The sequence below is a fragment of the Heptranchias perlo genome, chromosome 15, assembly GCF_035084215.1.
Source record: "Heptranchias perlo isolate sHepPer1 chromosome 15, sHepPer1.hap1, whole genome shotgun sequence".
Taxonomy (NCBI): domain Eukaryota; kingdom Metazoa; phylum Chordata; class Chondrichthyes; order Hexanchiformes; family Hexanchidae; genus Heptranchias; species Heptranchias perlo.
The window spans coordinates 27117997-27133393 of record NC_090339.1 but is presented as its reverse complement, the minus strand read 5'-3'; the positions used below and the strand labels follow the sequence as shown (position 1 = coordinate 27133393).

The 15397-nt window shown below is 44.2% G+C and overlaps 1 protein-coding gene across 2 annotated transcripts in view; it reads left to right on the top strand.

The window, feature by feature from the left end:
* Window positions 1–161: 161 nt before the first annotated feature.
* Window positions 162–15397, top strand: part of polr1d (RNA polymerase I and III subunit D) — a 29922-nt gene continuing 14686 nt past the window's right edge. The window contains exons 1-2 of one of the 2 annotated variants that reach the window (XM_067996963.1): window positions 162–266; window positions 13685–13764. In XM_067996963.1, the coding sequence (XP_067853064.1) occupies window positions 225–266; window positions 13685–13764 (122 nt within the window). In that variant the 5' untranslated portion in view covers window positions 162–224. Of the gene's footprint in view, window positions 267–13684; window positions 13783–15397 lie in introns of both variants that reach the window. The other variant, XM_067996962.1, reaches the window with a different exon arrangement.

The following is a 15397-nucleotide window of genomic DNA, read 5'->3' as shown; positions in this document are numbered from 1 at the left end:
AAAGCTGTCCAAAAGGGAACTTTTGTTTTAAAAAGTGGAGATTGTATTTTCGCATGACTGCGAGGCGCAGCGCCCTGTTAGCTGTGTACTTGGAGATAATACGAGCGTATTTGTCCACAAGAAACTCCAACTCCCAGCATCCTGTGCTGATCAGGTGGCCTTGCGTGACGTACAATCTGTGCGTCGACTGAGAGAGGGCAGAATCGAGTAGCGGGTGTGTAAGCATGGCAACGGCCGAGGGGGTAAAGAAACCAGTACTGGAAGTGGTGAGTAAAATGTATTGATTCACGGGAGAATCTATACAGTATACGGACTATCTGTAGAGTAATAGGTTTGCGTGTAAGAAGATTACTCTCAAGCATGATAGTTACATGGAATCCACAGCACATAATTAGGTCGCTCGAGTCTCTCCCTCTTACTCTAATTATCCCTTTCCACCCTACCCCGTATCGCTCGATTCCCTTTTCCCTCGTGTGTGCATCAAGCCTCTCCTTAAATGCACCAATACTGTTTGCTTCAACCATTCCATGTGGCAGCGAGTTCCACCACTCTCTATGTCAAGAAAATCATCCTAAAATCTTTATTTTATCTTCTGTTTATATCCCCTTGTTCTGGACTCACCGACAAGTTTCTCCACATCCATCCTTTCACACCTCTGCTTAATTTTAAAGACCTCATAGTGAGGAGTCAGATGTAGCTGCACTAATTATAGACACCATAACGGCAATAGGAAAAGGGGACTTAAATAACGTTAAGATAGAAACAGAATCCATATGGATTGAGACAAAGGATAAGAAGGGATTGATCATGTTAATAGATATATTCTACAGACCACCTAATAGTTGAAGGGGAGTAGAGGATGAAATATGTTATCAAATCTGTGAAATGAGTAAAAAACATTGAATAATAATCTTGGGAGATTTCAACTACCCCCAAATAAACTGGCAAAAAGAGGTAGGGAGAGAAGAAAAGGGAATGGAGTTTTTACTGTCTTTCTTACCAAGTATGTGAGAAGATGAACAAGAGAGGAATCACTGCTGGATCTAATAATGGGAAATGAACCAGAACAGAAAAAAGAAGGACGTGTAGGGGAATGTCTAGGCAATAGTGATCATAACATAATACGGTTTAAAATAATGATTGAGAAAGACAAGTAAGACAAAGACCAAAGTAATAGATTGGGAAAAAAAATAATTTTGACGGGGTGAGAATGGAACTAGGGCAGGTAAACTGGAAAAAATGTTGACAGACAAAGAAATAGAACAGCAGTGGGTAATATTTAAAACGGTGATCAGTAGAGTTCCAGAGAAGTTTATTCCTCTAAAAAGCAAGAACAAACTAGCCAATAATGAAACACCATGGATGATAAGGGTAAAATTGAAACCAAAGAAAAGGCACGCTCTAACTTATAAGTAACAACAGCGAAATGGCAGAAATATTGAATAATTACTTTGCCTCCGTATTTACCAGAGAGACTAACAAGGTGGGCAGGGCATTAGAAGAAGCGATCAAAAAAGATATTCGAACACTTAAGATAGAAAGGGGGAAATAATTGATAAACTAATCAAATTTAGGGGGGGATAAGACCCCTGGTCCAGATGGATTGCATCCACGAATATTAAAAGAAGTTAGGGAGGAGATAGCAGAGGCACTATTACATAAGAACGTAAGAAATAGGAGCAGGAGTAGGCCATACAGCCCCTCAAGCGTGCTCCGCCATTCAATAAAATGACGGCTGATCTTCGACCTCAACTTCACTTTCCCGCCCGATCCCCATATCCCTTGATTCCCCTAGAGTCCAAAAATCTATCTATCTCAGCCTTGAATATATTCAAGACTCAGCATCCACAGGGTAAAGAATTCCAAAGATTCACAACCCTCTGTGTGAAGAAATTCTTCCTCATCTCTATCTTAAATGGCCGACCCCTTATCCTGAGACTGAGCCGCCTTGTTCTAGACTCTCCAGCCCTGGGAAACAGCCTTTCAGCATCTACCCTGTCAAGCCCCCTCAGAATCTTGTATGTTTCAATGAGATCACCTCTCATTCTTCTAAACTCCAAAGAGTGTAGGCCCATTCTACTCATTCTCTCCTCAGAGATATATATGTCTGAGGAGAGATTATATATATAAAAATTCACTAGAAAAGGCAATGGGCCAGAGGACTGACGGGCAGCTAATGTGATTCCTATATTTAAAAAGGGAGATAGAACAACCCCAGGGAACTATAGACCAATTAGCTTAATGTCGGTGGTAGGAAAGATAATGGAATCCTTACTCAAAGATGCAATAGAAAAACATCTAGAAACCGAAAATATAATAAAAGAATAGTCAGCATGGATTTCAGAAGGGAAGTTCATGCTTGACCAACCTTATTGAATTCTTTGAAGAAGTAACAGAAAGGGTAGACAAGGGTAATGCAGTTGATGTAATATATTTGGATTTTCAAAAGGCCTTCATTAAGGTACCGCATAGTAGACTCATGACTAAGGTCAGAACATGTGGAGTCAGGGAACAAGTAGCAGAATAGGTAGCAAGCTGGCTACAAAACAAAGTAGGGGTTAAAAGTAGTTACTCAGACTGGCAAAAGGTGGGAAGTGGTGTTCCACAAGGATCGGTGCTGGGACCACTGTTGTTTACATAAACGATTTGGACTTGGGAATCGGAAGTACAATTTTAAAATTTGCAGATGACACCAAATTGGGGGGTATGGTTAATACTGCGAAGGACTGCGACAAAATACATGAAGACATTAATAAACTTGCAGAATAAGCATGTAATTGGCAAATGAATTTCAATATCGATAAGTATGAGATGGTACATTTTGATAGGAAGAATAAGGAGGCCACATACTTCTTGGAAAATAAGAGTCTAAATGGAGTAGAAGAGCAGAGGGACCTGGGGGTACAGATACACAAATCACTGAAACTAGCGATGCAGATTAATAAGGCCATAGAAAAAGCAAACAAAGCACTGGATTCATTTCTAGAGGGATAGAATTGAAAAGCATAGAAGTTATATTAAACTTGTATAGAACCTTGGTTAAACCATACTTGGAGTACTGTGAACAGTTCTGGGCTCTATTATAAAAAGGATATAGAGGCACTGGAGAAGGTGCAAAAAAGATTTACTAGTATGATAACACAACTGAAAGGTTTTACCTATCAGGAAAGATTGAATAGGGTGGGGCTCTTTTCTCTAGAAAAGAGAGGACTGAGAGGTGACCTGATAGAGGTCTTTAAAATTATGAAAGGGTTTGATAGGGTAGATGTAGAGAAGATATTTCCACTTGTGGGGGAGACCAGTACTAGGACCATAAATATAAGATAGTCACCAATAAATCCAATAGGGAATTCAGGAGAAACTTCTTTACCCAGAGTGGCTAGAATGTGGAACTCGCTACCACAAGGAGTAGTTGAGGCGACTAGCATAGATGCATTTAAGGGGAAGCTAGATAAACACAAGGGAGAAAGGAATAGAAGGAAATGTTGATGGGGTTAGATGAAGAAGGGTGGGAGGAAGCTCATGTGGAACATAAACACCAGTAGGGACCTGTTGGGCTGAATGGCCTGTTTCTGTGCTGTACATTCTATGTAACCCTGTCAGCATTTCCTTCTATTAATTTCTCCCTCTTATGTTTATCTAGCTTCCCCTTGAGGCTATTATCCTCAACTACTCCTTGTGTCACCGAGTTGTACATTCGTACCACTCTAAAACTTCACATCAGTGATATATTTATAAAAGTTTAATCAGCAAACACTCCAATCTCCCTTTTTGAAGATAGGAATTATGATTAACGTTCACCAGTATTCTGGCACCATTTATTTTTCTATTGAACTTTTGTATATGGATGCTAGTGCCTCTGCTACATCTCGCCCGTTTCCTTGAGTATCTGCAGGTGCAATCCATCTGGACCAATGTTTTGTCCTTCATTAGTTTGTCTAGTATCTCCTTTCTATCTTAACTGTTTTCAATCCCTCCTGACCTATACTGAGGGGATTTAGGGACAGTAATTGATTTGTACGTGGTATCCAGGTTAGATAGTTTGCAGGGGAGTTGTTTGGGGTGCCATCCTTGTCCAGTCAGCTTGGTTCATTTGGTAGCACTATTGTCTCTGAGTGAAAAGGTTGTGGGTTCAAACCCCTGACCAGAAGTTTGAACTCAGGAAGTGCCCTTTGAATATTCCGACGGTTCAAGCAGATGTTGAAGTTAAAGATTGTGCGGCAATATTGCACTACTCACTAACTGTTTAATTTTAATCAGCAATGTGCTTTAAAGTGCCTGTGATGTTTTCCTCTTTCACCTGTCTAACTGTGAAGGAAAGTACCAGCTGCTGCAATAACTATCTGATCTTTCAGTCAACATACACTGCCCCACTAAAGGCCACTATTTTAAACTACAGTCTGAAATAAAGTGCTGGCAATGTACCAGCTAGTGATATCCTTCACGGTTGGGTGGGGTTAGACATAAGTACAAGTAGTTTCAAATACACTTCTCACTAAAAGTAAATTAGTGAACATGGAAACTAATGGAGGGAGGGTTTTGGTACACTGTGATAGATAATCAGCGACAGAGGATGTTTCTGGCCTTTCATAACTCAGAAGTTATGGTCGTCCAGATTTTGGTAGGATGGAGTGCAACTGTTTTATATTTAAGTCCAAAACTAAACAGAATGCCGGACAGAGTTGCGACAGTGATCAGGATTGGAATTCTGACTTTTTCTTTGTTGCATATGGCCACAAAAACACCTGAGAACACTCTCGTACACGGCATTTTCAAGCATTAGCTTGAAGCTGTGTTAATTGGGCAGCACTGAAATCTATTTGGTGTTGGCTTGTTTCTAGCATAGAACCAGTGGTTTCCCTATCTCAGGTGTATCTTAAGCAATGTATCAATTTAAAGCAGAGCAAGTATCTGTGTTCAGCGGTTGTTGTCAGATGCAGCATGTTAGACATTAAGCAAGGCAGAGGAGAGTGCTTAAAGGCAGGTATCACTATTAGCTGTGGTCTGATACTAATAAGCTGATATTGTGTTGATTGATATAATAAGTAATATAGAACGATAATCAGTTGTTTCCAATGTTAGCCAATATGAAAATCCATACTACTATCATCTAGTGGGCTGTGATGCTGGTGCATGTAAAACCGCACACATTCATGTAATAGTGTTATAGGGTAGACTGTGGCGAAACATACATTGTGTATAGGGATAGGTCAGATACTGGGTGGGCCCCACAGTGCTCAGAATCTGTAGTAAAGTAAAAGGGGATTTTTCAGGCAAACTGCGAGGAACTATCTATGGTCGAGTCTGAGATATTGAAGTCCACAGGGACCAGGATATACTTGGTGTATCAAGGCTTTAATAGATCAAGATTTCTGGTCCTGGCCCTGTCGAGCTGTGCTGGTAAATACAATGTGGTAGCTCTCTGCGTTATTCTCCAGTTGTTCTGTTGCACTCTTGCTCTCTGACTCCTGGCCAGCTCTGTTTTTAATCCATGGACTAGGTTTGTCTCTTGAATTTGGGAGGTCCAATGGCAAAAGAAACATCAGCGAGAGAGTGTTATTACCATATTCAAAAATATGAATTCAGTAGCATGGATAGAAATAACACCGACTCCTGGGGCTCGATTTTCGAGTGAAGTAGCCGGAGCGGGGAGAGCTCCGAAAATCACGGAAATCCCGAGCAGGTTCAGAACCCAGTTCCAACCCGCAGACTTCCGGGTTCCCCACTGACGCGTCTGGGTGCGTGTGCACCTCTCGAATGCGAAAGTCCCACCGGCAATTAAAGCAGGCGGGATGATAGTTAAGAGACTTATTTAGATACTTGAAGTACTTAATTTTGTCCACATTAAAAGGCAGAGATCCAATTTTTAGTCCACATTAAGGCAGAGATCCAATTTTTAAACATCCTCAGCATTTTTCCCGTGCTGTGGGAAACACTCCAGACGTGTTTCAGCCAGCAGCCAGTTGGACATTCAAATGCTTGTTTGACAGATGGGGAGAAAAGGTGAGTTCTTGTTGCAGAGCACCCAGCTCTTTCACACAAACTTTTGGCTGCGAGATCTTTGTGTTTTCACTGAAAATTCTTACTTTCCACTCTCAATTCTTCTGTTCACACATTTATAACAACTTTTCGGACCCCAGCCAGACGGAGAGGGCAGTGGGATTCCACTCTGTGGCTGGCTTCCCACGGGTGCAGGGTGTAATCGATTATAGCACTACAAGCACCTCCATACGAGCCAGGACTGTTCATCAACCAAAAAGGGTATCACTCCATCAATACTCAGCTCGTTTATGACCACTGCAATAGATTCCTTCACGTGTGCGCCAGATTCCCTGGCAGCTGCCACGATTCCTACCTGAGGGAATCCAACATCCTGCCCCTCTTCCACGCACCAAACACCCTTAAGGGTTGGCTCCTCGGGGACAAGCAATTCCCCCTGCACACGTGGCTCAAGACACCTCTGAGGAACCCCATCACCGAGCAACAGCGTCGATATAATGACAGCCACATCGCCACCAGGTCTATAATTGAGCATGCTGTAGGGTTGCTCAAGATGTGATTTAGGTGCCTTGATCCTTCTGGTGGAGTGCTTCAATACGCACCAGACACAGTGAGACGCATTATAGTAGTGTGTTGTGCCCTGCACAACATGACACAACAGAGAGGGGTGCCGCTTGAGGTGGCCCCATCCACATCTGCTACCTACATTGAGGAGGAGGAACTCATGGGCAGAGCAGCAGCTCAACTGGCCAGGGAGTCACTGATATGTGAACAGTTCTCCTAACATCAGAAAGTGTGAAGAGTCCAGTTATCACACCACCTGGAAAGAGCAGTGCCCACTCGAGGCCACCCACCCCTCCCTGCACAAAACAGTCCTGCAACTACACATACACCCATTGTAAAGTGACCCAATGGGTGGCATCAAGTGTCGCTGATCATGGTGAAACTCATGAAAGGGCCCTATCACAATAGCCAGTCAAGAATGGGCAAGACATGGCAGTAGTGGTGACAATCACAATATTTAAAGTGACTTTAACAAAAAGCAAATATAAATGAAAAAGATGACAGTCTGCCAAACACCCTTTTGCATACCCTTCGTGCTCACAAAACCTTCGCCTTTCTCTTATGACTACTTCTACGTGGTGCATCCCCTGTGGCTGCAGCAGAGGTAGTGGCAAGTTGCTCATGTTCATGCCCTGACTGCTTAGATGCTTTGGGCCTACGCCCTCTGGGTTTTGGAGCCCGTGAGGGCCCCTCCAAAGACTGTACCACCTCCACCTGTGCAAGGGCAGACTCGGCCACCTGGAGGAGGCAGCATTGTAGGTTCTGTTTGAGAGGGGGCAACGGGTGAGACATGGGAGCGCTTTGAGTGGCATCTCCACTTCCATGTCCCCTTTCGCCATCATCCCTCCTCTGGGCCAGGCCCACATCACTCCTACCACCCTGCTGAAGAACAGTGTGGTAGACATGTGTGATATGTTGGAAGGCCACTTCTAAAGTGTCTGTCAACCTGTTTAAGCCGGCAGAATGTTGTTCACCCTGAGTCCGAACGGCAGTTGTCAGGGCCTGAATGGACCCATTTGTGAGCCGTGCTTGAAGCTCAACGGAGGCTAGCCTTCTGTCCATCGCTGACATTCCCACACTTACCTGTGACACTATCTCAAACATTCCCGCAGTTACGTGCGACACTATCTCAGAGTTGCTCACATCCCTGCCACACTATCTAAGATTCCCTCCCGTTCCTGTGCCACTATTCCACTCATGCAGGACTTGGACACCTCCATCCTCTGCATTATTGTGGAGAGTGTGCGTGGCACCTGTTCCAGTACCTCGTAAATGTGCTGCTGTCCCTCGATCATTCTCCTTTTAAAGGATGGCCCCCAGGGTTCAGCATCTGCGTCCAGCTGAGTAGAGCCTGGAGAGGAATGCGCCCACCGACGCGGACTCTCCACAGCTGCCCCTGCCACCAGTGTCTGCTCATGCTCACGTGTGTAGTGACTCACCAGGTGCCAACCCAACAAACTGACTACTAGGACCCACCGAGGTGTGAGTATCTGCGCTGGTGGATGGCTCATTAAGATGTGACGGTGCACCCTCAGAGGCTGGCAGGTTCTCTGAGGAATCGTGCTCTGCCATCACTGCGGTCGCTGAAGGAAGGCAATATTAAGCATCGTCACAGATGTATCATATTGCGATGTGCATACTGAGGTGTTGAAGATGGCAAGCCATGATAACGTCAATTCATATTGTGTGTGATGAATGTTAAAGTTGTGTCACCAGACGTGTGAGGGGTATCAGTCTCGCCATCCCCGACGGACAGGCACTCATGGATGCGACTGAGCTCCAAAGCCTCCTGCTCCACGTTTGTGAGGACCAGTACTTGTTGTGGCCCACCTCCAGTCCTCGCCCTCTCGTGTGCATTTTGCGCTCTCTCTTCTAGAAGAGGACAAAGAACAGACATGTGAGTAAGTGATGGTGAAGTGGGCAACCGATTAATGCATTGCTTTGGGTGAGGCTGACCATGAAATAGATGCATCAGAGGGTGAGTATGAGACAGAGCTGTGACATTGTATGAGGATTGGGTTGAGTGGTAGTGTTGGGGTAACTAATGGGGAGAGGAAGTGCAGGTAAGTTGAGGATGAGCCTTAAGTGGGCATGAGGAGTGATGTGATGGAGTAGTCTGCAGAATGAATTGCGGGGTGGGTGCAGTGATGTGCAACACGAAATGTAGGAGAATCAGTAACTGTACTCACTTTTGCTGACCTAGTTAGGTCATTGAAGCGCTTCCTGCACTGGATCCAGGTGCGGGAGATGTTGCTGCTGCTGGTGACCTCCTCTGCCACCTCCAGCCAGGCCTTCTTGGTGGCAGAGGCAGGGCACTTCCTCCCTTCCGCTGGGTAAAACAGATCCCTCCTCCTCCTCACCCCATCCAGTAGCACCTGGAGTGAGGCATCGTTGAACCTTGGAGCAGCCTTGCCCCTGTGCTGCTTTGTTGTGGTTTGTGGATGTTTGCTCCAGCAAAGGCCTTTGGTGCAATGGCCCTTTAAATAGAGTTCCTCCAGCTGACAGCCTGTGATGCGGGTGCGCAGTCCGCCCACTGCGCAGCTTTCCGATGGCAAACCCGGAAGCCACATTAAGTGGCACCAATTGAATTACGATCGCGTGGGAAACGGACATTTTTTGTTGGTCGGGTTACCCATGCGCCCATTCATCCCCCAGCTGCCATCCCGCCTCCACTCTAATATCGGGGCCCTGGTCTCGTGCCAGCCATTCTACGCACTGACTACAGTGGAGAGTGGATAACAGGAAAGCAACAGACTGGTGCTGGGAAGTAATTTTAATACAGTTTTAAGCACAGGACTGGGACCATGCCAGAGTTCCATCCACTAACTCCATTGAACTTCCATTGAAATTTCATACAAAACTCCACTGTGTAGTCTTTCTGTATAATTTGATGATAGGTGTCAGAGCAAGCCCTACTGTGGGTGAAGACATCAGCAGCATGAAGGTGGTGATATTTTTATTTCTGCTTGGGGACAACACAAAAATCACATTATGGTCATATTTTAAATTCTTCCAATTTGTCATTGTGTAGATTAAAATTACTGTGTAAAAATCACACATGCAAACTAAATATCACTGTTGCTCACTAAATTTTTATCAAAGGTCCTTGTCACAACTATTGTCTTGCTTAAGGGCAAGTCTCAAAAATGCTGCAACAGAATACACCATAGAGTGATGAAATAGCAGGTCTATGCATGTGATTTTGTGCACGGTGATCTGCTTTTACTCATAGTAATGTGGATGGTTGCTGAGAGGAGGCCAAGCACTTCTGTATGGAGAGAAAAAAAGACTGCAGGACCTTGTTTTAATAAGGCCCTTTCACTTGTTCTAGCCAAGCAGGGATCGAGTCATAGAGTTATACAGCACGGATAGAGGCCCTTCGGCCCATCATGTCCGCGCCGGCCATCAAGCCCTGTCTACTCTAATCCCATGACCTACTTCCATTGACTATTTCTTCCGCAGAGCAAGTAAAGGAAAACAAATAGCTCTGAATCCCACTGCAGTCAATATCCCACAGCCTGGTGGGCTCAGAGGCATATGGATCAGCACATTTGCTGAGAGCCACAGGCAGGGATGATGAGCCAGCTACAGCCTGTACTGGGAACATGGTAGGGTTATTATTGGAAGGATGAGATTAAATGGCCAAAGGCCCCTCTTTATCTTAACTTATCTTGTGCTGCATTGCAGTTACACAATGGCATTGATTGGCTTAGAAAACTTGTAGGCTGTATCACTCGTAGAATGATTATCTTTATTTTGCTGCTTGTGGTCGCCAAATCAGCCCTGGGATTCAGCAAAACTTTGACCTGTCGGTGATCTAGTAAGATTTGTCAACAACAACTTGCAGTTATATATAGCACCTTTATAATGGGGAAACATTCCAAAATGTGACACAAGAGGGGGAGGAGCAGTATTAAGCATCAATTGGGGAGATGACTGAAGTTACAGGGTTGTGAATCTTTGGAATTCTCTACCCCAGAGGGCTGTGGATGCTGAGTCATTGAGTATATTCAAGGCTGAGATAGATACATTTTTGGACTCTAGGGGAATCAAGGGATATGGGGAGCGGGCAGAAAAGTGGAGTTGAGGTTGAAGGTCAGCTATGATCTGATTGAATGACGGAGCAGGCTCGAGGGGCTGTATGGCCTACTCCTGCTCCTATTTCGTATGTTCTTATTGTATGGACTTATGTTTGAACAGGTAGATTTTAAGTGACTTTCAAATATGGGGAGAGATGTAGCAAGAGGGAGGGGTTAGATAGTTTACCCCAGAGAGTGCAGTGGAGGGGTTGTCGCCAGGAGACAGCGATGAAAGAGTTGGCATTGCTGCTTTGGGAAAACCAATGGCAGGTGCTGCAGTGAATGTAGTGGAAGATACATAGATTGGAGCAGAAAAAAACCATGGGCCCATCCTCTTTGGCTGATGTAACATAATAGAAGATATAAAATACAGCAGACATGGACAGGAATATAATAAAAGTTGCTGTGTAGGACTAATCTGTAAAGAAGAAATTAAAATTGTGAATTTTGATTTGAAATGTTTGTTTATTGATGTTTTATATGAAGTTGTTATACACTGTGATTGCTCGGAGCTGGTGGAAGTAGTGCATTGATAACATCCAGGGCTCCCTTACATAACTGTGATTGCACGGGGAGCAAGGTAGGTCAAAGGTTGAATATTCTTCTTTATTGTGTTCATCCTACCCAGGAATGATATGGGCAGGTTGTTACCCTTCATTGTCAGTGTGTTGGTTGCTGTGCTGGAAGGTGGGAGGGAGGGGCAGCAGTTATGTTGATAAGATTCAAGAATGGGGCTCAAACAGTTTGACATTTCTCCAGTTCTAGGCAGAGGCTGAACATCACTCAACTTGATAGTGATATATTCCATGTGTGCTTCACCCATGTGTGTGTTGTAGGGAGGGCTGCATTTTATGTTGGGGATACATTTTGTATCCGCTCGCAACGAGTATTCTGTCCTAGTGGGGTCTTTTGCTCTCCAATGGCTCGGTGCAGCGAGCACTTAGTTAAGTCCCTCCATATTGCAAGATTGGACATGGTCTTTGTGATCTCCTGGACTGCTGTCCACAATGATTGGCTGCGTGGGGATGACCAGAAAATATGTAGGAAGCTGCCTTCTGGTTAGAGCCCCACCAGTAGTTGTCTGGTCTGGAGGGATGAAATCTGTGTGGTTTGTGTAGGGTATGACACTTGTGATGCTTGATCTTGGTATTTGCTGCAGGTGGTAGTGTTGAGGATCGGTCTCCATATCTCTTGCCACTCCCCTCTTAACAAATGACTCTGATCTCTTTACACATTTTTCTTCAGGTTTTCTGTCCTGCAATTTGTCATGACGGTGAGCACAATGCACAGGGTGGAGATGTGTCTGCTTGAGACTGTTGGGTAGTGGAAGAAAGGGGTGCGGGATTGGCTCGTGCTGAAACCTGTAAAGTATTGATTCACTGGTAAATTTGACTATTCCAAAACATAGGGTCTGTACTTCACGCACGACGTTCCCACATAAGTATGGGAGTCGTTGTGTGCTTTAGGTACCTTGATGTACATGGACTGATACTCGCCAAACTGAATAAAAGGAACTCCCCCGCCTAGCAGTATATACACTAGCCTAAACAGATGGAATAACCCACTCATAACATTTCTGGGTAGGGTGAACACGATAAAGATAAATATTCTCACCCACCTCCTCTACCTATTTCAAATGTTGCCTGTCAAAGTACCAGCTCAACAATTCTGTGAATAGTTGCACCTTGAAAATTATTTTAACAGGTGGTTGTTGTAAACATTTAATGAGACTTTTCCATGTTGCAGCAGTGACACCATGAGCCTCCTGGTGGTGTTGCAGTACTGGTAACAGTTTTCTACATTGCTTCTGGAAAGAACTTAAGGCCCGAAGCTTGCAGGCCACTGTGGGGGATTGGTATGGGGAGGGAGGATCCGAGGTGTCTCTAGCACCAGTCTCTAGCACCAGTGATAGCATTTCCCAGGATGCTCATATTGGGGCCATGCAAGCTTTGGCCTCCACCATCTCCTCCGCCTTGGACAGACTGGCGATTTGAATAGCTGGGGACTACCTTTGCACCATGGATGTGCTATAGTCTACCCTCCTGCAGATCAGAGGAGTGCTGAGCCCCTCTGCTTCTGAGAACTGGGGGTAGGTGACTCTGGGCCTATACAGCCTATTTGTAGGGTAAGGATGTCTGCGAGCTCCCCTGTTCCTCTTTGGATTCCCTGCAGCTCCATGTATTCCTTCCACTTGCTCCTACTACTTTGCTTCTTCTAACAAGAATGGAGTGCCAAAATGATTCCCATTTTCTAATGTAGCCAATACTTCCTTGAGCTTCTTGAAGGTTGTGCAGCAACTGCAATTTAAAAAAAGCAAAACAGCCAGACACTACAGAGAAATGCAAGCAAGATCACTACCAAATGATTCTAGTAATCTAAATTATAGCAGATGAGTGCCCCTTTAAGTAGTTTTCGATCTGGCCATTTTCTGCCCTGCACTATGAATCGTGGGCAGCTTTAAGAATCAGCAGTGTCAGTGCTGACTTGCTCCAAATTTGTGTCAGAGTCCTAAATACATCATGGGACCCAGATGTGAATATATGCATGAGGCTCCTGTCTATTTTCTGTTTAGCCAACTTCCTGTCTGGTGGTGGCATATTCCCTTTAATACCATGTGTTTTAATTGTTTTAACAAGCCACTTATGTGGCACTGTATGAAGCGCTTTTTGAAATTCCATATACACAACGTCCACCCAGCCACTGAAATTCCTTTATCAATACGATTCCTTAATTTCCTCAAAGAACATTGCTTATTGTTGACAGTGGAGTTAGAAATGTTTCAGGATCTGTGCATTCAGTGTCTGTGCTGTATTATGGTCAGGTGTTTGTGTTATGTAGCTGTTTTGTAGTGGAGAGGGTTTTGAAAGCTTTGTCGTATTTGGGGTCCTGAGAGATTTGTTGTAATCAGGGAAGTAAGCAATAATTATTATAGGGGCAGGGAATCTTTTTGTTGTTTCCGCGGCAGTTAGGAGGAAGGAATCAGCACTGTCTTGTGTTCAGGGTTTATTTGGTATATCACTGATCGTTTCCATATCTTCCAGGTACAGGCAGAAGGCTGTGACGACTCCAGTGTTACGTTTGTATTACATGATGAGGACCACACACTCGGGAACTCCCTACGGTACATGATTATGAAGAAGTAGGTAGTTTCCCCTTTGTTTAACAAAGTAGTTGGTAACTACACTGCTGGAAAGATTAGGCCAAGGAGTGATCCTTATACCAATAGCCCCTCTCAATTCACATCCATAAATTGAAAATCAAATCTCTAATCAGAAAGATACTACTATACCTTATTCTTAAATCCAGTTGGAATGTGTGAGCATTATTGCTTAATTTTAACATTTTTCGCTTTGTTGTATGATCATAATCTGCTCTGTTGAGAAAAATTGAGAAATGGTCTGTGATCAGACCTTTGGGCATTGTGGGATTAGGCAATTACATGACTTCAGGAAGTTAAAAGTCCCGATGGGGCTCAGTTTCAGTGATTTTTCTCTAAATGGACACTGGTTCTGTTAGTTATGTGGAAAGTAAATTACATTCAAAAAATGAGAATGACCACAGCAAACGTGTGCACACTTTCTGCCTTCCCTATTCACACAGTCAGTACCACTTACCCTGCAAATAGCACCAGTTAATTCTGAGGGCAGGGTTACTTTGGTTTCACTGCAAAATTAAATTGAAACCATTCAAACTTCTTACTTCATGACCTTTCACATCCCTTAGAGAATAATTTCTATTCCATTTGTATTTGCACAGCAAACTTCTTGAAGGAATTTTTGTCCCAACTTTGTATGCGACATGATGCTGCCAAGTTGAGCACACAGATAGATATTGTTGGCATGCTTTCTGGCATGTGAAGTTGTATAGATTCTATGAGGAGCTGGAGCCATGTAAGTCTCAATATATATATAAGAGGAAAACATTGTTTTGAGGAATGAGATCTTGTAAAAGGTGTCAACTGAATATCTTTAAATGTAATAGGAATAACCTGGTGTTATTTACTGAATGTACAAGAATTTTATTGTAGACACAGACATGCTAATAATGGCAACATTAATACATCACAAATTCAAAAGGAATCAGTATAAAGAGATATTTAATACTAGAGGGAGCTGAAACGTCTCTTTAAAAATAAGCATGTTATTGAGATGAGATGGAACTCTTAATGCTGCAGCCACTATCCACTCTTTTTTAAATTGAGCGATAAGGAGACACTGAGTTGGGCCAGTGTCATCAAACAAAAAAAACTAACAAAAGTGCCTCCTTTTTAGAGGGGCACAACTAATGGAAAACAAAATCATAAAAAAACAAAGGAAACTTATCAAATTAAGTAATATTGCCACCTGTGTCCAATATGCCCTCCGGTCCCTGCGGCACCCATCGGTCGAAGAAGGCCCCAAGCAAGCCGGCAGACACCACGTGCTCCTTCTTCAGGGCCACCCGGGCACGGACAAGGTCGCGAAAGATAGGCAGGCAGCCAGAGTGACCACCCCCACGGGCCGCGTTCAACCTGGACCCGTGGATGCCCAGGAGCAGACCCATGAGGAGGTCCTCCAACTTGCCTGCCCCCCTTCGCACCAGTTGGTCAAAGATCAGGAGCGTGGGAGCCAGAAGTTGCGTAACAGCCCATTCAAATAGTGGAACGGGTCTGCAACCTCTCACACTCCATATAGATCTGTAACACGGACTCATCTTGGCCGCAAAAGTTACAGGCGGCCTGGGTGTCCGTGAAGTGACTTAAAAACCGGTTTAAT